The 23,396-nt window shown below is 38.5% G+C and overlaps 2 protein-coding genes across 2 annotated transcripts; both read right to left on the reverse strand.

The window, feature by feature from the left end:
• Positions 1-474: 474 nt before the first annotated feature.
• On the reverse strand, positions 475-9,822 carry LOC114138562 (monoacylglycerol lipase ABHD12). The gene is made up of 13 exons (XM_028007916.1): positions 9,547-9,822; positions 6,130-6,245; positions 5,941-6,046; positions 5,713-5,832; positions 4,415-4,445; positions 4,269-4,314; positions 3,850-3,979; positions 2,924-2,961; positions 2,754-2,833; positions 2,579-2,661; positions 2,425-2,503; positions 2,215-2,336; positions 475-683 (listed from the first exon to the last, which is right to left on the reverse strand). Exons 1-13 carry the CDS (start codon positions 9,633-9,635, stop codon positions 662-664), a joined length of 1,062 nt encoding a protein of 353 aa, XP_027863717.1. The 5' UTR covers positions 9,636-9,822; the 3' UTR covers positions 475-661.
• A 115-nt stretch (positions 9,823-9,937) lies between these two features.
• On the reverse strand, positions 9,938-23,343 carry mocos (molybdenum cofactor sulfurase). Its single transcript, XM_028007907.1, has 15 exons — positions 22,702-23,343; positions 22,533-22,622; positions 21,175-21,241; positions 20,453-21,097; positions 19,963-20,039; positions 19,663-19,862; positions 19,442-19,558; positions 17,437-17,817; positions 17,189-17,351; positions 16,985-17,072; positions 16,536-16,660; positions 11,790-11,886; positions 11,518-11,659; positions 11,336-11,440; positions 9,938-11,232 (listed from the first exon to the last, which is right to left on the reverse strand). Exons 1-15 carry the CDS (start codon positions 22,811-22,813, stop codon positions 11,128-11,130), a joined length of 2,514 nt encoding a protein of 837 aa, XP_027863708.1. The 5' UTR covers positions 22,814-23,343; the 3' UTR covers positions 9,938-11,127.
• Positions 23,344-23,396: the final 53 nt, after the last annotated feature.

The following is a 23,396-nucleotide window of genomic DNA, read 5'->3' on the forward strand; positions in this document are numbered from 1 at the left end:
TATTCCTAAACTAGTAAATTGAAAAGCCTAACCTTTAGCACCTTGTAATAAGTGATGATTGTTGACATAAGCATTTGGATTATATCAAAGTGTAATGTAATGTAATACTGCCCCCTCCTGGTGATGGCCAATGTGTTGATTATCAAATTATCAAATTTTCATGGAAAATTCAGAAAATGCCATCAAAGATACATGTGAACAAATACACAAAAAATTAGAATAGTACACCAAATATGTCTCTGGGTTTCTTGGATATATCTTTTAATATTTTCCTCTTAAAGTGGAAATTCAACCATTTGAGTTTTTCTCAAGATTGTTTTCTGGGTGATCTAAATTCTTCATTGGTTAATTGGTGTGTCATAGCCACACAAAAACACATAAAGTGAAAAAGTTATCATTTAAGCTACATTTCCACCCATTTATGTCGAAAAGGATCAGCAAAGTAGCTAAAAGATGGATCCAACATGCAAGCAATTGATAAGGAAATCACTTTATTTGTATCTGGCATCATTTCCAGGGCTCCTTGCTTTGCTGTTTTGGCTTGTATTTAATTGATCTCAGAAGTTGTTACACTCATCAGAGGAGGACACCTTAAAAATACTTTAGGTTCATGTTGCATTCAGGTTACTCTTTGTCCAAGGTCCCAGTGCTGTTTCCGATGCTACAATGAATTCACAAACTCCCTGTAGAGCAGACATGAAAGAAAACATTGTTCATATTATGGAAATGAAACATCAGATCAATTTTAAAATGCATGACACTCTTTCTAGGTTTATAATAAGAGCACATAACTTTTCTGGTTACTAAATGGTTCTAAAATTACATAAAACCACAAGCGTTTAAAAAGACATGATACATGTGTGCCATTCACTCTGTGAAAACAGAGCTCAGAGAAAATTACAGAACAGCATCATGAAGATCAATGAATACAGCAGGCAGGTCAAGGAAGAAGTTGTAGAGACTTTTAAAACAGGGTTAGGTTCTAAAACAACATCTCAAGGTTTGAACATGTCTCAGAGCTCTGTTCAATCCATTATCTGAACATGGAGAGAGGATGGATGAACTCCAGGCCTACCAAGACATGGATGTTTTCCAAAACTGAAACCGAAAAAGAAGAGCTATTATGATCCTGGTGGCTAGGTTTGGCATTTATGTTCCCTTTGCAACACTGATTATATGGCCTGGTCATACAAACTGGGGGCTCGTCCAGGATTTTAGAACAATTGGCTGCTCTTTGCTTTTGTAGTATGGTAACAATTGGGGGCTCGTCCGGGAAGCATTGATCAGAAAAGCAGTCAAGAGGTAATTGTAACTCTAAAGTAGCTGATGAGAATCTGACAACATGACAGCAATTTTTGGCTACTCCAAAAATCTGGCCTTCAAGGAAGAGTGACAAGAGGAATGCCGTAGTTGAAATAAAACTATAAGAAATCCTGTTTGCAATTTGCACCAAGCCATGTAGGAGCAACAGTAAACATACTCTGCACAAACAAGACCAAACATTAACTACATTTTAAACTTTCTGTTTGACGATTACTGCACACCATGAGCACCAAATTCACAGAGAAACATGGTGGTGGCAGCATCATTCTGTTGGGTGGATCTTTTTCAACAGATAGGGAAGCTGGTCAAAATTGATGGGAAGATGGATGGAGCTAAATACAAGACAATCCTAGTACAGAACCTGCTAGGGACTGCAAAAGACTTGAAATGAGTCCAGAAATACAGACATTGTGATGACAGATAAATGCTTCTGCAAATAAGAATGGACAATATTTTTAGTCTCTAGATGTGCATAGCTAGCAGAGATATAGGGTACTACATGCTTGGCCAACATGAGGTCATCAACTGACAATGATCTTAACAATCAGCAGCAAATCTGCAACAAATTGAATAAAAAGGAAAGAAAGAATGTGCTTCAGTGGCTCATTCAAAGCTCTGAGCCTGAACTGCTTCAGGTATTTTCTCCTAAAGATGATTCTACAAATTGCAAGAACATGGGGTATACTTGTTCTTACACAGCAATTTCCATTCTGGCTTCACTTGTATGTAAGACAATGATGGGACTCCTGTGAGCTTAGTACACTTGAAATTAGAACCTGGTAAAAATCTGACCATTTTATTTTGTCCTGTTATGAAACCAGGAACTTAAAGAGTGCTTCTTTTTAAAATAAAGTATTCCTACTAAACAGTGTCTGACAAATGTTTTCTCACTTTAAGACACCAGGCAGCTTTGGATCCCGATACAAGCCGTTGTGTAGATACCCCAGAGAACCGTCAAATGTCACAAGCTTGACTCTGTCTTTACTTTGGGCATTTGCAGCAACCTCATAGGTCTGAAAACAACAAAACAATATAGTCATTGCATTAATTATAGTCATTACTGCAAATATTGCTTCATGGTAAGGTAATAAAAAGCAGTACCCGACGAGCAATCTCAATGGGAACTAAGTGATCGTCCTCTGAATGGAGGAACAATATCGGACTTTTCATTTTCTTCAAACTGTGGAATATAATTAAGAACATTATTAACAGAAAATCCCCTTCTTGTGATATTTGCCAATATTAACTAACTCACTTGTGTTCTGTGGGAAAGACGGGCATTTTTCCTTCCCATAGGAAACTGACCAAGCGCTTAATGCCTGGAAATCTCCAGTAATACTTTAAACACAGAAATAAACATTGCAAAGTTGTTAGCAACAAAACAGCACATGCAGCAAATGTGAAAAAAATGCTTGGTTAGCGTAGCATACCCAGCTGAACATATTATATGGCAAATGTTGTTGATCAGTATTGAATGCCCCCTCCAGGATCACACCATCACAAACAACGCCTAAACTGGAAAGAAGAAATTAGCATTCAGACTGTAGCATCATGCCCTCAGATTCTGCGTTTGCTGGAGATCAGAGGTCGTAAAACGTACCTTCCTCAAGCAGTTTGACTGCAGTGTTAGAGGACACCCTACACAGAAACACAGGCTTCAGTTTGTCCAGTTTTCACCTCCTTACCAAGCAAATTTTAGTCAAGCTTAAAGCTTTATCTGGTAAATGATACAACTGAAATCATATTATTGCCACACACAGTTTGAAACACAACACATATGAACTTTTTTCTCTCAATGTCTGGCTTTAAATCAGAAAAAACAGCCAAGACCAATCTGGTTTACCTATGGGTCCAATTTCTAGTTGTCTGAAGGTGCCAGGATCAGCTGTGTTAACAGCTTGGAAATGAAATCATACTGCTTAAGAAAGAAACAGGCATCACGTAGAATTAATATTTTACATCTTTTACTTTTTTTATAACGTTGATGAAATGAAAAAATCAGAAGGTCATCAGTCATTTTGAGAGATTATAATTCAAACACCTGGCCAACTGGTGCAGACGTGCAGACATTTTCAGCTTTACGCATAGAGATAACCAAATCAATCAAAGAGAAATTCCCATTAGAGGATAATCTCAGACCTGGACACTGTTTGATGTGTCTCGCTATCTGGGAACTGACAATGTGTTGAAAGTTATGGAGGTCACAAACCGGTGCAGCATGAATGTGCTTTCAATAATATTCTAATTCATCGAATGGGTCTGTGATCTAACATTACTAAATTAGTTACAAAGTAGGTCAAGGACAAAAAAACTAAAAGGTTTTGGAGTGACCATCACAAATACTATGACAAACCAAGGCAGCCTACAAACCACAAATCTGACTCTGTTTCTCAGTAATGGGCTAAAATCTCAGAAAACTCAGGTTAGAAGCTAAAAGTTTAAATACAAAATCTACCAAATACAAAATGTGTAAAAACATTTGAAATATAAAAGTTTGTATAAGTGCCAGTGTGTTTTTTAGCTGACCCAGTGCCAAGAGAGTGTCCCCAGATGACCACCAGGCTGTCCCCACTGCGTGCTTTGACCCAGTTGTACACGTGCATGGCGTCTGTAGTCAGGCCGGATTCAGTCGGCTCTCCGGTGGAATCTCCAAAACCTGCCAAGGGTTTTCACATCAGTTCCTGCTCACTCACACAACCACAGGGATGCTGCGTGTCCCCGCCACTAGATGGCAGTACTGTAATTCAGAGGGAAACCTGCTCCCTCCACTGACCTGAGGTTGAACTGCTGTCTTTTTGATTGCTTCACAGCAAACAAGTCATCAAGAACAACTACACTGGTCTACAGGGATCATATGGCTTCAGAGAGAGAAAAATTAAAGCAAAATGCTGTGGATCTGTGTGGAGAGAAGGGAACAGAGACGTGAATCTGTAAAAAGCTCCTACCTCTGTAGTCAGGCACCACCACATGGTAACCCAGCGCACTCAGTAACTGTTGACACACAGTGTAAATTATTATTATCTAGAATCATAAACCACACTGTCATCTCTCCAGCTAAAAGATTAATTCATTAGTGTTGGTGATTACTCACTTTTGCCACTCCAACTCGGTGTGGAGCTGTCCTGTGGAAATTAATTAGCAAACAAATTAATAAAAAACTAAAAACAGCAGCAAATACATGTGGCAGTGTGGGTATTACGTGCTAAATATTATAAAGAGGTGCATCAATAGAACATTGAAAAGTAAAAATCAGCTAAATTTAAAGAGATTTGTAACCCTATTCTTGCATTTTTAAATAACTGACATTGAAGAAACTTCTGTATCTTATATCTTATAGAGATGATATGTTTTTATCTGTTGATTATTATGTATGTGACGCTAAACTGTTTTAAAGCTGTTATGTGGGATTTTTTACTTTATTTTTCCCTCATTGGGTTGGGGTGAAAAATCTGAGTTAATTGTATTCAATTAAAATCTAGTATTTGCTTTTGTTTAAAGCATTTTACTGCATACTGGTAAAAACTCATGAAGACGTGTTTAAAAAAAGTTTACTTATTTTAATAATTGACTTTCATGTGTCATGTAGATGGATTACATCTACATGACGGTTGGTCCATCAAATCTACAAGATTTCCTCGAATGTTTGAGGGCAGTTGACAGCTTAACAGGAGTGCTGTTTTCAAGCATACAAATGAAAAGTACAGTGGAAGGAAAACCTGTGGTTTAAAAAAACTGTGTGTAAGTAACAGGAATTAGCCTCAAATACATGAGCTGCAGCTGTTACATTCCCTGTGTTGAGTTGCTCTTGAAGCAGAGACTGCCGAGCTAAATGCTAGCCCCTCTGTGTTTTATCGAGTCCCCAGTGAGCGCAGTCGTCCAACAGGAACATTTAGAGAAATTCATGCTGACAGGTTTCATGTAGATGCTGGTTTTATGTTCCAGCAGGACTTGCCAGAGGTAGTAAAAGCCAGATCAATGATCGATGGTGTTGCTGTGCTTGACTGAACCTCATGGAGGATCTATGGAGGATTGCAATGCCACAAACATCTGTTTTCACCATGACCTTCTGTAAAATTATGATATTTATTGTTTTATAAATATATAATGTGATTATTACTTAATAACATTGAGAGAAACTCAACTCTTTAATTCACCATGAACAGGGACAAATGCCTTAACTGTACACCTCTGTGTTTAACGGGTCTAAATTAGGGATGATACAAAAAGAAACTTTTCAAAATCAATTTCTTTCAATAAAAAACTGCAAATATTGATATATCAGGCATCCCTAGTCTGAATGATATGAGTTTCACATTTAGCTTGAATTATCAACATACATTAATATAATAAAACATTTTGAATCACATGTAAATGTATAAATTATCCTACCTTGATCCCGTGTTTCCGTGCAGATATATAAAAACCGGATTTCCATCATTTAGTGTGTTCTGGTACCACAACAGGTCTTTCCCCTGAGCTTCTTTCCACCGACTTTCAGGAACTGTATGCCTGGAAAAAACACGTCTTCATCAGCAAGATGAAGATGTGTTTTCATTTTCCCCCAGAGCTGCAAGTTTTTAATCTGAAAGAAAAAGCAACAACTCGGCATCTGCTCACCATACGCCCAGGGAAATGCCCTCCTCTGACGTTAAGTACATGTTGATGGTGTGATTGCGGGAGAAATCAGCAGGCCGGCTCAGATCCTCAAAGAACGGTACGCTGACTGCACACAGAGAGGAGGGGACCCATTGTTCTAGAGCTGGAAGATTTAAGATACTGGATAACGCAGACAGGATCCTTACTCACGTCGGTAGGTGTGAATAATGTCCTGAATCAATACAGGCATTATTTTATATGTGACAGGCACCAGGATGCAGACAGCGACAGCAGCCAGTAATCCCCGTTTTAACCACCAGGGGGACCTGTAATCAGAAGACACTTATTTTACTCATGCAGTCATTGGAAAACTTTATTAATCTCATATTAGCTGCTTCTTCAGTTTATCATTTAACAAAAATATATTTTAACACAGCTCTCCTGGGATTTATAGCATTTTAATCTGGTTTCCGTCTGGTTACAATGACAAATTTTTCTACTTGATAAAAATTGTCCCAGAAGTTATTGGGATAAACGATACACACACCTGTTTGCTCCAGAACAGCAAACTGCTGCTCGCTGTCCCCTGAAGCAGCCTGAGATCACTACACAGTACATCACCACCCATTGATTACTAACTAGAAAGTCATTAAAGAGAGTTGTTCTCTGCCAGTTGCATCTTGAAAAATAGTCAAAAAACTGGAAACATAGTCCAGAGACGTTAACCCACCAACGCTGCCGCCTGTGGCCCCCTGCTGAGGAGAGCTGAGGGACTCTGACGCATGTTCGGATGCAGACTCTGAGCTGCAGACTCTGAGCTGCTACACACTAGTTGTGGCTGTGACCGAAGCGAGTCCTGACTCCCCAGAGGCTCCAGACTACAGCCAATTAATGGACAATACCTCCCTTCAATCCCTCTATTAACGTACTAATCAGCCAGCAGAGCCCTCTTAGCTGAAGAACGATCTCTTTACTGTGCTCAAGGGAAACACACCGGCGGCCATTCATTCCAAAATCCAATAGGCTGCCATGAGTTAACTCAGTGCTTCGTTATTAATGCCTATCTTTGTTAAATATGTCCAAAAGCTTTGTCAGAGATTTTTAATAAACATAAAAAGTGCAATAGGGTTAGGTGAAAAATAGTCTTCATTTGACGTCCCTGAAGTTTTTATGAAGATACTTTCAGGCTGGGTGACTAAAGGCAAATTCATCACATGGAGCTGGACCATGAAAATGAACCGACTGCAGAGATACTCAGGCTCCAGTTTTGGTTCATATAAATTGGACAAAATTATGGATGCACCGATTTACTTTATTTACTTCTAAAACCGATACAGATATGAGGTTTAGTATCAGTCCACCGATGCGTTACAAAAAACCAATACCGAATTGACTTAAAACATTTCCTTTGCTAAACACAGACATAAATGTATTGAATTACAAATTTCTTTGATAACTCTGCACCAGTACAGCACATTTCAATACACCAGTAGCTTCACAAACTTGGTCAAACATGTAATAACAAAAACTTTAATTTATTCAGTCAGTGCTATTAAGAGTCAACATCCAGTGTAAAATAAATAACAAAGAAAAATGACAAAAACAATGTAAAGAGAAATGGTAACAAACCTTATTTTAAATGCATAAGAAAGAAAATTTAGAAATTCTAAATATAAAGTGAAGTTATAACATAGATTCGAAGAGGACGATGATTTACAACACATCCAAACTGGATCTAAAACGGCTGAATCAAGCTAACATCAAGCCTCTGGTACGGTACCAACCTAATAAACTCAAACATTGAAGATGTGTGTTGTTTGATCCGGCCACAGAAAAATAAAACAAAGTAAATCATTAAAATTAAAACGACATTCACGTCAGTGATTTGAAGATATAAACTTCTGACCTGGATTGTAGCTGTGGCTAAAGGTTAGAGGAGGAAGTAGTTCAGAGTTGAGTTAAAGAACTCAGATGCAAAGGGCAGGATAATTCATCATGTCAGTGAGTAACTACATAGTAAATCAGTGTGTTGGGGTTTGTGTGAATGTGTGTTAGAAGGACCTCAGTGACTCTGCATACTCATTATCCAGCAGGAAAGAAAACAATGCAATAGTTTTGTAGCAATATTTATCTTTACAAGCCAAACCTCCAGTTACTTCATTAGCTGATGCTCATTAAGAACATTTTATTGTGCTGATACAAGCTCACAACTTCCTGTTTGCTAAAAGAACTGAATGAGCCCAATGGGATTAACAAAAACAAACTCAGAATATTAAGAAAAACTACTGCTGCTAATTTAATTTATTACAAAATGGTTATTTGGGCTGAATTGAATATAGTTTATCCCGACCCCACTAGGGACAAGGGTGTACAGAAAATGGATGAATATAGTTTAAACAAAAATTCTGAAGGCCTGCTTTAACTTGCTGCCCTACAAAACCTTGCAATAGTATTTATGCCCTTCTAGTCACATTACAGCAACAATTGTATTGAGATTTATGTAACTAACCAACATGAAGTGATGAATAATTGTGTAATAAAAATTATGCATGATTTTACAATTCTTTTACAAAAAAAATCTAAAAAAGTAGATAAATAATCTGAGGAAAAAAACAAAAACAAACCCCTTGTGGCCCTACTGCCATGTGCAGAAATACACCGCTCAGTCAGAACCCACCAATCAGTTTTAGTGCAACTTAAAAATGACAAAAAAATATTTTCAAAAAGTGGTTCTTATTTAGATAATCTCTTCTGTGAGTTGTGCAATGGAGTACTAGGACGAGGCTACAAGAATTTTGTTTATTTATGAGAATACAGTCATGTTATTAGCAGGATAATAATAATAATAATAATAATAATAATAATAATAGTAATAATAATAATAATATTTTATGTTATGTTTATTGTTGAAAATTCTCCTAAAATTACATCTTCATTCTTCTAATACTTCCTAACAGTTTATTCAGGACATTTTACTATTTAATTCAATTGCTAAAAAGTATATTTCATTATTTAATGCAGAATTTATTGAAGTATTTTTTTTTCATCAACAGTTCACATTTAATGATGTAATGTAACAGTTATTCGTTTTGTTTTTCTCCATGAACTTCAGCGGCCACATTGTGATGATTCAGAAAATAATGTGTTGACCCTCCAGCTGGTGTCTTGTGACCTCTGGGGAGTCCGGACCCCCACTTTGGGAACCCCTACTTTACATGACTGAGGACAAACTGCAAATAGGAATTCCTATGACTTGTTTTTAACTGTAAATGGAGGATTTGGTGGAGTGCATGGATAGCAGACAGATTCTCCCACCTGAGCGGTGAATCTCTGCTGCTCCCACAAAGTAGCAGAAATTCACCATGTGTTCATAATTATGAAAACATGGACTCTTGTCAAAAAGGTGCTAACTTTGGTTGCACTGGACATGCACACTTCTGAGGGTTTTATTTGAAGAAATTTTCCACCCATTTCACATTTATGTGCTAATTTTGAGTCAATTTATAGAAAAGAGGAAAAAATAATGCCTTGAAGATGTTTTAACGTCTGCAGAGCTTCATATAACTCTGCAGACAGATAATCTTGATCTGAAACCCTAAACAAAATCACTTTGTTGCAGTTACTCACTGAGTTCCCTCTTTCCTCCGGCCGCCAGCCGCCCTCCTGTCCTTCCTGTCGGGGGACAAATTGTCGCGTTTCACGTTTCTCCTTTTCATCGTTTCACTGCAGTAATTCTTCCCCACTGAGTGTTTTTAACAATCTGGTTGCACTTTGACTGACTCAGGTTCTCTGCAGGATGGTGCTGCAGGTTCCTCACTGTCCTACATGTTGAAACCTACATGTTAACTGTGTCCAGCGGGTTCCTGTGATAAATGAGTGACCAGCTTATGCTGTTTTAGAACAGAAGGAAAGAGGTCACAAAGATCGAAGGATTTTGAGTTAAATGACAGCAAGCGGTTTACAGATGCAGATAAATTTGTTTGTAGCCCTGGTACAAATATTTTTGAAGATTTCAGTCTTTCATTTAAAGACATTTATTGAGTAGAAAAAACACCAAGCCAAGGAATAACGGTTCTTAACATTTGGCACATGTGTTGGTAACCACCACATTATTTTGAAATTGATGTAACTTAAGTATTTTAATAATTTATTCTTTACTTTTTAAATCGACCATCTAGAAACTTATGACTCATCTATGAACTTCTGCTTCCTTTGGGGTATAAATTGACGTCACAGAGGATTACAGGAGAAGACCAAGTTCCTGTCCTACATGTCTGTTAACGAGATACACTGCAAAAACACAAAATCTTATTTCTGGTGTAGTTGCAATGAAAATATCTTAGTGCACTTAAAATAAGACAAAAATAACTTATAAATAACTTTTCAGAAAGATATAATAGCTGGCAAATTATTGTACTTATAACTTGGGGAAATGTCTTCTTATGGAAATAATCTGCCAGTGGAACCTGAACTTTTTCATCAATATTAAGGAATTATTGACTTAAAACAAGCTCATATGTCTTGCTGAAAAATTACTTGAGTTATTTTTCACTTATTTCCATTGGGCTAAGGTATTTCTACTAGAAACCAGACAAAAAAACTTGGTAATATTTGTGGTTCTGGGGTGCAATTTTATATACAATGACACTAAACTGATTTATTTAATCGAAAATCCACCAGAGCTTCATCATGATACTCGACAGAGCTGACTGGGACAACAAGCACAGTCAGACAGTCACAGCAGAAAATCTTCAGGATCAGAGGCCTCTAGGGGCCAAAGCTGTTTCTACACTGCAAAAAATTAATCTAAACAAGTATTTTTGATCTAGTTTCTCGCAAATATTTTAGTACACTTGAAATAATACAAAAATAACTTAGAGGAACTTTATGGTAAGATACAGGAGCTTGATTTAACTCAATAATTCTTGAATAAACATACAAAAGGGTGCTAGTTTCAGTGGTAGATTATTTCACTAAAAAGACATTTTCCCATTTTCGTAGGGAAATAATCTGCACATTTTCATCAAAATTCAGAAATTACTGACATAGAACAAGCTCCTATATCTTCCTGAAACGTTACTCGTAAGTTAGTTTTGTCTTCTTTCAAGTGTGCTGAGACATTTGAACTAGAAAGTCGACAGAAAATTCTTTGTAGGATTTTGTGTTTTTGCAGTGTGGAATAAACAGAGGCTGTTACAGACAATCAATTCAACAATTGTGCGGCTCGGCCCGGATGAGAGACCCAACAGAGAGGACGTTAGCTCCGGCAGAGCCTTCAGGATCCTGGTGACTCAGATACACACCAAAGGTCACCTACAGTTCACAAAAATAAACTTATTAGACAATATTTTCAAGCACTTGCTCAATAAAACCAATAAACGGCGCGGAGGTGACTGTGGTTCTGTTTTGAACCCACCTTCCCAGTCCGGTAGGCAGACAGGCTGATGAGCGGCTCTTTGGTTTTGGTCCCCGTGTCCTGGTCTACTCCAATCATCTGGCACCTCCCGCAGCGACCTGCGACCTTTTGGTTAACCACACAGAGAATTAATTTCACTCCTGCTTCCACCAGGTGTTCTGGAAAATGTCCCCTCTGCTCACCATGAACCGTGTGTCGCCAATAATCAAGTGTGACCAATTATCCTCCTCAAAGGGTTCTGCTCCAGCGATGACTAAATTGGCGCGGAAGCGGCTGATGACGCTCTGCGTGTCGAGGAGCTGATGGCCCTCACAGCCGTCCTGCCTGTGGAGGGGAGCGTGTGTGGAAATTACATGCTATTTTTCCCCGCGCTGCATCAAAAGAGCCATTGTAATGTAAATGTGCGGACGTCAATGCGTCCCGGAGCGATGAATAAAGTGTTGTGTGTTCCAACCTGCTGCTCATTAGATCCTGAATGAGCGCCACGCTGGCACGGTTGATCATGAGATACTGAGCTTCGTTCACCAGGGAGAGGAGCGGGGAGTCTGCAGCTAGAGAAGAAAGACTTTATATCACCCCGAAGATTTGTTTCATTTCAGGAAAAACATTCTCATTTACAGTTTCTGCGAACTCCTTCCACAGAGAAATCGTAAAAATTAAGTCCTATGCTGATTAGTGGATAAAAAAGTGGTTTGAGTAAATTCATCAATGCTGATCAAATGTTTACTGGGAAAATATAATATGAAAGGCAATTATGAGTGAGACAGAAACATCTGTCATGAATATGTTTCCCTTTCAGCAATGAAGAGCAGCTACAGTACTATTTTTTCACATTTTGTCACATTACAACCAAAAAAGATAATGCATAATTTCCAGGATTTTGAGATTGTTTTTGTATCAAAATCACAGACTTTGTGGTTCTACTTTAGAAATATTTGCTATATTTTCCCCTTTCCAAAATCTCCATGCAAAAAAATAAAATACGAGAAAAAAGAAAAAAGCACACAGACCGGACAGAAACAACTTGGTTCTTCAAAGCTGATTTATGTAACAAAATATGTTTCATGTATTTGTTAAAATTTGTTTGTTATGAGACAGATCTGTGAAAAAATTGATTTCCACTTCCCCCCTGAGCTGCTACTGCTGTCTGAAGAAATTTACCACGCTGTCAATAAACCTCATGTACTTTCTGCAAAATGTGCTTATGGCAGAGAAACAACTTAACCGTTACAGGAAAACCATTTATCCGTCATCACTGGTGGCCATGCTAACTAGCCTTAGCATTCACAACAGGCTGCAGTGTAACAGCGCAACACAACAAAATCTAAACATGCAGCCAGAGCTACAGCCATTCAGATAAAAACATATTAGAATGGCCCAGTCAAAGCCCAGATATTGACCTAATGAGAGTTTGTGGCAAGATTAACAGAATTTACGACACTGTCTGTTTAGTCAAGTAGAACCTGCAGCACAAGGTGGGTCTGTAACTGTGATGTACTTGGCACAGGAAGGCCGGCTGCAAATGCCTGCCACACTTTTCAGATTTTATAATTTGTAAAACATTTCAAAAATCACGTTTCCACTTCCTATTGAGATAAACAACAATAAATAAATAAAAGTTTGTAAATATGAGGTGAGTAAATCTGAACAAGATCCGAGGGTAAAAACACTTTTTCAAGAAACCATGAAAGGACAATTCAGGTTCTTTACATGTGTTTCAAATGAATAATTAAGTGAAATAAAGGTGAAAACAATCTCTTTAATGTGCAGCCATCTTTCTTAATCTACAACAACCCAAACAGCGGCCCAATGCAGACATAAATGCTGAGGATTTTTCTCCTGGGGGATGAACGTCTCAACTTGTGAAAACAGGAAAGTTTGGTGAGTTAAAGCCGAGCGGATCGCCCAGATGACGCCATCCCGACTATCTCACGCCGAGTGTGAAGACAAAACACTGAAAAGAAAGCCTGGATTACAAATGACGAAAGACACGGGTCTGTACCAGTAATGGAGGATCAGCGAAAAGGATGTATCTATTGCCTTGTGGGTAAACGAAGGGTGGAAGAAATATTCGATTTCTTTAAGGTTAAGCTGGAAAAAGACTTGCGGCAGAGGCAATGATTTCAGAATATCCGCTCTCTACTCTCTATAAGCTCCTCAAGAAAAACTCCTAGGGTTCAGTTCATTAACTCTTGATGGGAAAAAAGCCATCTTACGTTTATTTCTTTTAGGCTTTTCACACAATTAGGGTGTGAAAAGTTTCAAACAGATGCAAAAAATGTAAGAAGTTATAAAACTCATCCACAATTCTACCATTTTCCCTCAAAACTTTTGTTCAAACTTCAGGTTTTGCAAACTATAATAAATAATTTTCTGTACAATTCAACTGAAAAATAAACAAACCTCTGGGTTTCTAAATTAATCGACGATTATGTCAATAATCGATGCATCACCATTAGCAATTAAACAAACAAATATTATGTGGCAAACAGCAACAAGATGTAAATAATCATTGGTGCTTAGTTTCAACTATGGCAGCGATACCAGCATGTTTAAAAAAATCGTCTGATACCGATGTTAAAGCCGATATATCGTGCAAACCTAGAAATGATTTATCATTGTGAATTTCCAAAGTCTTGAAAATCTGTAATTTTATCAGGAGCCAAAATATCTATTATTCACCTGGTGAGTAATGTATTTTGTTGACATGTAAATTGAGAATTTTTTGTCTTTGTGTATTTGACTCTAAGTCTGATGCATAACAGAGTCAATCAAGCTGAAACGCGCTGCAGAGAGGCGGTTCACGCAGGTCAGGAGCTTCCTGTGGAGAACTGCAGCTTTTAGCATTGATTTTTTCTCTCCTTTGTAACCTTGAAGAAGTTTTACATAAAACAAGAAGCATTTAATCTACCAAATGAAAGTTCCTAACCCAAAAGGATAACATGACCTATTTAATTCTCAGTCTGTATCCTTTTGTTTGACTATTTTCTTTCAGAGTTATTGTCTCTTAATAATAACAATCAGAGAAGGCAAGAGCCCTTGAAAATATTTTACTTTAGTGGATCCTTGACGATAATCGTAACGGTCCACAGGGGTTAGGATATCAGCTGAAAACTGGAGAGAAAGTAAAATGTGGTGTTTCCAGACAAAATGATGATAATCAATAGAATGGGCATAATCTACGAACATTTGAAGAAGAGGGATCAACAGAAGTCTTGTTTATTTGGGGAACAGTAGTGGGTTTAATAGTCACACAGGAACACAGATAAAGTTATGAGGCAATAAAAACAAAACACCTTTTATAGTCATGGTTAGTTTTGTTATTCAGTCCCTCAACACAAAAACTGAAATTATAAAGCTGGAACAGCGAAGGACTCAAAGAAAAACTACTGATCTCTAAAGAAGCATTTAAATCTACAGAAAACACCAGATTGTTTTGTAATTGAAAACATGGAGGCATTGATTTTATCATCTGGGTTTGTTTGATTGCACCTCCAAGCTACTGAGCAATTTATGCTATAAATACCACAAATACCCCAAAGTTTAAGCAGTTTCAATTTCAGTAAAGCTTTACTCACAGTTATTAAGAGCTGCAACAATACATGAATGCAAACCAGTGTGCTACAGTGTGACCCTGGCAGGTAATAAATGTATTATTATTATTAAATGTGTGTAATATTTAAACTTATCCTGTGTTTTGTAATATCAAGTGTTTTCATTTGATAATTTTTGTTTGATTCCTGTGAAGTGTCTGAGTTCTTTTAAAAATTGCAATACAAATAAAAATATATTCTTCTTATTCTTATTATTTTAAGGATGTTTCATTTTACGTAAATGCATAAATTCTAGTCAAATATGACAATTGTCAGGATTGTTAGTTTTATTATTTTCTCCATAAGCGCAGAAATAAATATCAGTAGTCTTGAAAATGTGATTATATGTAATGTTGACCCTGTTTGCGGTTTTGTGATAAAAATCTAACTTCCTTATGAAGTTGGTATCCTGAACATATAATTTTTTAAAATCTTATTTGAGCCTACGTTAAACGTTTAATTCATTTTCTCATCTTCACTTGATTTGTGTCTTTATTTTATTTTGCTAAGAGAAAATGTGTCAGTGATGCCAAAGCAGTTCACACCAAACCAATGCAAAGTGGAGAAGTACTTTAACTATTTTGATATCAGATATCTGAGAAAAAATGATCCAAAACTCAACTAATACCACAAAGTTACCCTTACATTTAGCAACTTTCAGACTTAGAAATCGGCCAGAAAAATGCAATTGTTGAATTCCTAGTGATTATTTGGGATAAAGGTTGAAACGTTTCCACTACCTCCTTTGCACGTTACAGTTATGCACTACTTTGTTCTGGTTTTGCACATAAAATCTCAGTCCAGTTTGTGTTCGTAACAAGACAAAATGTGAAAAAATCACAAACTTTCAAAAGTGTGGAAATAACTCGGCCCTAAAAACTGAAGGAAATCTTACAAATGAAGTTGTAAGATTTCATAGTGTATTTTTGTGACAAATTATTAAATTACTGAGCTGTGTTATATCTAGTTTGACTCAAATAAATAAAATAGCATTAAATAATGCATACTAAGTGCTATGACACTAAAAAAAGTCAATATTACTTTTATAGTTGTTACACAAATAATAGGTCAATACCTTCCTGTTGTTGGCTGCTGCCACTGAGAAATATAAAATATCAAACTTGTTAACTGTAAATTTATCAGCTGATTTTAAAATAACATGAATATAAAATAACTTAAATACCAGTCTGCCTTTCAAATTCAAAATATATTTTTTTCAAGTTTGCTGCTTTTCTAAGGTAAAAATCAACAGCCTTAATAACACTGGTATGATGTAAGCTAATTTAAAACGATGCTAATGATAGAAGGCACGTTACACACATAGAGTAGCTTATAAATAGTGATGACATGTTGGTTGGTTAATAATCAAAATCTGCTTGGGGACCCAAAAAGGCTTGGACCGGCCCTGTCCCCATCTATGCATGGTTTATTTTCATACACGACTGTTGGCTTGTCTGGTCTGCCTAAGCTGCTCTATCTGACTGTGTTCTGGTAGTTTGTCCTGTGTGTCTGCATGTGGTCCTGTGATGGACCTGGACAAAGAAACCAGCCCCCCCAACCCGGATAAGCGGGTTTAGGTACTGGATGGATATTTTTGTTGTCGCTACCATCGGCTGGCTTCTTCTTCATTTCTCGTGTGTAATCAGGACGTTGTCTTATCAGGCGGCACGGCTGTCCCAGGAAGTCTGAAAGCCAGGATGCAGCCTCGTCTCCGCAGTCCATCGTCTCCACCCTGGGAGACAGCAGAGGATTATTTTCAGGATGTCCAGGAGGCATTTCTTCAGAGCTTCATGCTTCCTGCTATTTGCTGCGACATCTAATCCAAGAGTCGGTGAATAAATAGCGTTTCTTCTTCTCCTTCTTTTTTTTATGGTGACATGTCATGTGGGGATATGTCAGAGGAGATTAATATCTCCTTCTTATTGTTTGTTTGGCTATAAAAAGTCGTGGGCAACAAGACTTTTCTAAGAAGCAGAGAGAAGGAGGCCCAGACAAGAAAACAAAAACAAAAACAAGGCAGCACTGAGAGAAGAGAAAAATGTTGATGTGTTTTCACCTGTCACCGCAAACTTTACTGTGACACACACGAGAGTCTGCGTGCCGCCAAACGTCGTCTTCCAGGGAGACGGACACCGTCTCCATCCCTGCAGGGCAGAGAGGGAGAAGAGGGAAAATCCTCTTACAGGAAAATTTGCCTGATTGTGACTTTCCTTGTTAGGCAGTGAATTATTTTCAGTGAGACGAGCGGAGACTCTCTGACCCGACACCTGCAGGAACAATTTGTTTGCAGCGAGGTGGACTTGTGGACGAATGAGGCATAAACGCGTCTCTCTCTTCTGACTCAGACACACGCCGTTGTGGTTTACCACCATCCAGCCTCTGTCGTACAGCAAACCCAGCGGCCCCACCGGCCAGTCCTGCACCTTCACCAAGAACAGCACAGAGTCCAATCACATCCAGAGAACCACACAAAGACAAGAAGGGATGCGTTGAGTTATGAGCTCCAACCTCGTATGCGCCACAGGATTTGACAGGGTATATATAGATGTTGGTCAGAGCGTAAGCCTCCCCGGAGCGTTTTGAGCCTCCATGTCCAAATCCTTTACAAGACGCTTCTGCGGATTTCTTCTCAGCTCCTTGGTGGACTTGTCCATTAGAACTTTCAACTGAAGGGTGTTGATTGGATTCCTCTGATGGCGGCCCAGCTGTTTTCAGCTTCTGCAGCCTGACTTGGTCTACTGTGACGGGTTTCTCCACAAAGCACTCAGCAACAAACTTTAGGAACTTTTGACAGTCTTCGAAGGTGGACATGTAGCCGAAGGACACGCGGACGGATCCGGTCGGCTGGCCGTCCACCAAGTCCATGTTGTCCCCACAGACATGACCTGCCTTGTAGAGTAAAATAAAAAAAAACCCACATGCTTCATTTCAGCAAACATTCACCTTTTGTCATTTTCATGCAACAAAAGAATTTCTATCCTTCAAACTTTTTCACATTTTGTTACATTGAAACCAAAAACTTAAACATTTTTATTTTATTGGGGTTTTATGTGATAAAGCAACACAAAGCGGTGCATAATCATAAACTTCTCAAGAAATACAACCAGATTGCAACAAACAATCAGGTCTGCAGACGCCACACATGCTGGACACAAACTGTTTACATTACCTTTAGATTGTCTCAAAGCAGTGGTGTCACACTCAGTTATGTAACTTATTTTGGGCCAAGATCAGGAATGTTCTCAAGGGTTGGTTGTGGCAGAATGTACTGATAAGTTTTTGGTAAGTACTTCTTAAAGTTAAATAATATTGAACATCTTTTCACATTGATCAATCCTTTAAGAATTTTGATTATTTTTGTGACTTTTAGCAATTCAAATCACAGATTTCGTGGAGCCAATTTAGAAATAAATAAAGAAATTATGCGATATTTGCACTTATACATGGCTGTAAATGTGACTGTTTTTATTCGCTGTCTTGATCACAAACTATAGCTGGACATCGAGTAAGGCTGAGGCAGAAGGAGTAGAAGTAAGAAATACTGCCACCTGCAGGTGGGAATTAGTCAACAAAACAAATATTTTTGAAAATGTTTTGTGGAATAAACTCAAAATTAAATTAGCGCAAAAAAGTGCAGTGGTCTGTTGATTTTGCGTGAATATCTGCAACTGTGGAATTGCAAAAAACTAGAAGTATGATTGATGTAATTTGGTAGATAAAAACTGCTTTGATTTGATTGATGATGGAATTTTACCCCAGAAAAGACTAACATGGAGGCAGTAATCTTCCAGTAACTACTTGATGGAGCGTTGAGGTTAAAGTGTGCTAAACCTTTTGAATAAGTTACATTTTTCAGCTTTACAGTATCTTTTTATCAGGTTAAAGTAGTTCACAGCCTGGCTTTTTATTCAAAGTGATATTTTAAGACTTGAACCAGATTATTTTCTGAGGCAAAAATAAAAACAAGTTTAGTTTCTGTTCTTTGGGGCCCATCTCTCAGGATTTAATTATGAAATACCTTAAAGCGTCACAAACTATATGTGACACTGAAATGATTTTGTTTCTACTTGGAAGAGTTAATACTTGTAAAATTATTATAAAGCACTTTCTCATCCTTTCTCTCCTCAAAAGAGAGAAAAAACAGGAAGTTGGAGTCGTTTTTACAGCTTTCCAAGGATTTTGTAGAGACTTTATATGAGGTGTCAATCAATATCTTGCAGATTTAAAGTCTCTGGGTGGCACCGTGTTGGACCCCCAGAGCAGAAACAAAAACAGGAAATAACCAGAGTTAGTCCAAGAGGAAAAACATCATGGCTCTACCTTAAAACAACCTATTTCCAGGTGTTAGAATGGCCCAGTCAAAGAGTTATTTGATTTGGGTTGGAGGGGAAATGTATCATTTTCTTTTAGTTCACAATTCTGTGCTACTTTGTCTTATCATATTTTAGCATTTTCAGTAAAATGCTAAAAAATAAAAAAGCTGAAGGGATGTGAAAACGTTTGCGCTTCCTACCTGCAGGTTTCTCTTCATCTGCTGGTTGGAGATGCTGAGGAAGGCCTGGCAGGCCCCCGTGTTGCAGAAACAACCAGTTCTCACATGAATATTGTACAGACTGGCCATTCTGTCCACCTAGCAGCAAAGAGAGAGGACTGCTGTAGTATTTCCCAGAGATGCATAAACACGCATTAATTAAGCAATTAAAATATGAAATGAATCCCTTCAATCACATGTACCTGTGAGTACCCAATTATCTGTCCACTTGAATCCAGGAGGTTAAAGTTCAGAATCGCTCCCTGAGTGATTGGACTCTCAAACTGGCCCTTGGTGTATATCTGCGCCACCGGTCTACCGTTGCCATGGCAAAGACTTGAGAGCAGCATGTAAGTGTAGCGTGCCAAGCCAAAAGTGTGCTGCTGGATGTTGTGCATGCTCCCTGCAGGCGAAAACAAATAAAGACGATAACAGTTTCAGGTTCCCATCAGGAATAAACTGAATGCATTATGATTCTGATATTAAAAAATAACAAGTGTAACCTGTTATCCTGTAAAGAGATTCAAATGCATGGTTTAAAGCGATGATGTCCAGGAAGGAGACAGTGCCATCCTCAAATCTTTATCAGAGAAATGAAAAGTATTACAATTAGGCCTGGCAGGGTAACAAATGTTACTGGATGATAATTGCATTTATTATTGGAATAAATGATAATATTGGTGTTTTGAGAAAATTTTCATTATAATGGTAAAGGGATAAAAATGCAAGAACACATTCTCAAAAACTCCAAAAATATTTAACTCTGAACCTGGAAAACATTTTAAATACTCCACATTAAAACAAAGTTGTCCTACAAAAAAAACCAGACTGAAGACTTTTCTTATCCAATTTTGGTAGAAAGAGATAAAACAGAAAAACAATAAATCATGCAAATAGAAATTATTGAGCTTGTTTTAATTTATTATGTGATTAAGTGATTTATTGTATATTGCGACAGGCCTAGCTACAGTTTTACTGGCTGCAGCACTTCACCTGTCAGAAATGTTTTCCACCTGCACATAATAATCCTCTCCAGAAAGGTAAGCTGCTGCTGTGCCTCCTCCAAAATAAGACTTTTTTAGTATGCCTGCTGCGTCGTTATGGACAAGAAGAGCCCCCAGACCCGTTGGGAAGCCGAATATCTTGTAGAAGGAAATGGGAATGAAATCAGCGGGGCAGTCCTGAAGGCTTAGAGGGGAACAGCCGACATGCGAAGCTGCATCAAGCAGCACGAACCAGCGGCCTGGCAGGTCGCACGCCGGGTAGAGGCGTCTCGCCTGGATGCCTCTCACATGGCTGAGAGGATACTTCCTCCCTGAGAAGTTGCTCTGCGCCGGATAGCAGAAAAGGTGCGGCGTTTGGCAGGAAGCATCTTCTCCCTGAACTCTGTCCTTTGACCTGGTTGTCAGCTCCTGCGGTGCAACGGGAAGGGCAACGACCCCCAGGGGTGCAGTCTGTCCTCTCATGCCAACAACAGACGTGTGGCTGTCGGTGAGATAGCAGAAGAAACTGCCAGCTTCCCTCTTAGCCCCGGAGCTCCAGGGAAAGCTCTCAGCCACCAACTTGAGAGCAGCTGTGCAGCCAGAAGTGAAGATCACCGAATACTCTTTGGAGGTGGTGTTGAAATGCTGCAAAACTCTGCAAGAAGACAGTCAGTTTTTAGTCCTTTGGACCGGAGTATCCCAAAGCTCCTGCGTTACACGGCGAGGCGCTACCTGTCTCTGACCCGCTCCACGGTGTCGTGTGTCAAGCTGCTGCTGGGACTGTGGCTGTGGGGGTTTCCTGAAGGGAAAAAGGCCCAAAACCTTTCAAGAATTATGCTGCTGTAAAGGACAGGCTGAATTTTAGAATTCATTTTTGTATTTATTTCAGTTCATACTAGTGGCTTATTTTGTGATACTTATTTTGTAGAACTATTTTATGTACTTCAGGTTTAACTCCACTAAAGCTGCAGTATGTAATTTTTTTGTTACAACTGTAACTGTAGCACAATATGAGACAGATAATCTTTGTAAAAATCTATTTCCTCCACCTCCTGAGCTGCTGCAGCTGTCTGAAGAAATGCGCCACCAAAAACAACCAATCAGAGAAGGAGAAGGACCTTAGCACTGTCAATCATCCTTGTGAACGTGCTGCTAAATGTGCTAATGGTGGAGAAACAACCTTCAGTTACAGGCAAACTGTTCACTGGCCTTAGCTAACAGTTTTAGCATTCACAACAGGCTGTACTTGTAGCAAAGAGCAAAGAAGGTAAGGGAGCAGTGCGTACATAGGCTTGATTGGCTCCGCTAAGACCCGCCTCCTGGCTCTGATTGGTTGTTTTTATTTAGCACTGGAATAAGGCAGCAAAGCTTGATGTTTTCACAGATTATCTGTGTCACACCATGATCTCACAACCTAGTGACAGTTTCAACAAATGTGTAAACAAAAAATATATATTTTTAAAAGTTACATACTGTAGCATTAAATGAGGCTGGAGTTTTCTCTGTGAAGTGGGTTAAAGTGTCACAAAATAATTATTGCTATGAAATAAACAAATAAATAGAAAAAATATCAAGATATAGAACATGAAGCAATCCTGAAATGAATAAAGTAAATGTGATTGATGGGAAAAGTTTCCAACTAAACTTTCTAAATATATTTTTATTTTTATTTCATGAGAATGATTTTTTATTGGAGTGTTTATTGGTAAGTAATATTTATTTGTTTATTTATTTATTGTTGAATAAATATTTATTGTTGAATAAATATATATATGAAGAGACAATGACAAAAAGTTGGAAAAGGAAAAGTCATATTTCAGACTTTAATGTCAAAACTCTGAAAAAGTCAACATTTTAAGAATTCTGGGATTAAAATTTGAATTCTGACGTTTTTGGTCCTAATTATCTTCCGTAGAATTCTTACACTGTACAAATAGTTCGGTTCTGTTGAAATGGACATGGTGAGCGATAGACCTGCAGGTCCTCTGGGTCATTCCCCATCCTGATGGTGGCACTATTAACTAATGACCTGAATTCTGGTGCCGAATGAAACAAAAAACACAAAAATGTCACTTTCTGACTTTTCTCACCGTACAGATTCGTGGAAATGTCCCGGAAGTAGTTTCTGAGCAGAGACTCCGGGTACAGAGTGGCTGCAGCATGATCCAGATATGTAACTCCTGTTTGTTACAGAGAAAACAGGCCTGTTATAGTTGGATCCAGCTGTCCTCCGATCAGCGCGCCGAACCGTCTCTCTACCTTTGGACCTTCGGAACTCCTGCTCCACCACGTCCCGGAAGTTCCCCCCGTAGCCGTATTGATCGCAGCATTGCAGGAAAGATTCAAAAGAACAGAGATCGTGGAAATCCATCGTGGAGTCCGGCAGCTGGACGCACTTCAGCACGCTGCTGCTGTCATGATCAGCTCCAAAGTCCAGAAATAAACCCCGACTATCCGACTAAACATAAAGTCGCTCTTTGTGTTTCGGTTACCGTCCGGAACCAGAGCCTGCGGGCTGGAAGGACGGACAGTGGACGGTCACATGCGGACATGTGGGAAATGTCTTTACTCCGGTTCTGACTTCACTCAGTCCAAAAAAGATAAGAAGTGACCATCTGAAGCCATCTTCAGATACTTCGGTTTAATTACTGATTTACAGTGGGAGCCAGAGGCGGTTCTAGAGGAAATGAGGGCCCCTCCCAGTCCCATGGTGGGCAGACTGTAGCCTCAGGGAGAAATAAAAAGCATCAACACAATGACTGGAGTAAGAAAAAAATACAACAGGGATGTCATCAAAAAATGTTTTGGGATTTTCAAGAATATTATCAAATAAAAAGGGATGCAAAATAATTGACCTTATTGCAAACTAGTACATTCACTCAGGATTAAACCAGGAAACTTTCTTGATGCAGAACCTTTCATAGGTCAAAAACCACAAAATGCTTTACAATAAA

Source organism: Xiphophorus couchianus, chromosome 22 (genome assembly GCF_001444195.1).
Source record: "Xiphophorus couchianus chromosome 22, X_couchianus-1.0, whole genome shotgun sequence".
Taxonomy (NCBI): Eukaryota; Metazoa; Chordata; class Actinopteri; order Cyprinodontiformes; family Poeciliidae; genus Xiphophorus; species Xiphophorus couchianus.

Excerpts from the sequence above, each read along its gene's own strand:
- LOC114138562 (XM_028007916.1), bottom strand. The coding sequence starts at position 9,635 with ATGAAAAGGAGAAACGTGAAACGCGACAATTTGTCCCCCGACAGGAAG. Across the intron at positions 3,980-4,268 it reads GGTGGTGCCTGACTACAGAG|GTTTTGGAGATTCCACCGGA; the intron begins GTAGGAGCTTTT and ends AACCCTTGGCAG. Across the intron at positions 2,834-2,923 it reads AGTCAAACTGCTTGAGGAAG|GCGTTGTTTGTGATGGTGTG; the intron begins GTACGTTTTACG and ends TTTCCAGTTTAG.
- mocos (XM_028007907.1), bottom strand. The coding sequence starts at position 22,813 with ATGGATTTCCACGATCTCTGTTCTTTTGAATCTTTCCTGCAATGCTGC. Across the intron at positions 19,863-19,962 it reads ATCTCTTTACAGGATAACAG|GGAGCATGCACAACATCCAG; the intron begins GTTACACTTGTT and ends TTTCGCCTGCAG. Across the intron at positions 11,887-16,535 it reads GAAGAAGAAGCCAGCCGATG|CTGCAGACTCCCCGCTCCTC; the intron begins GTAGCGACAACA and ends TTTCTTCTCTAG.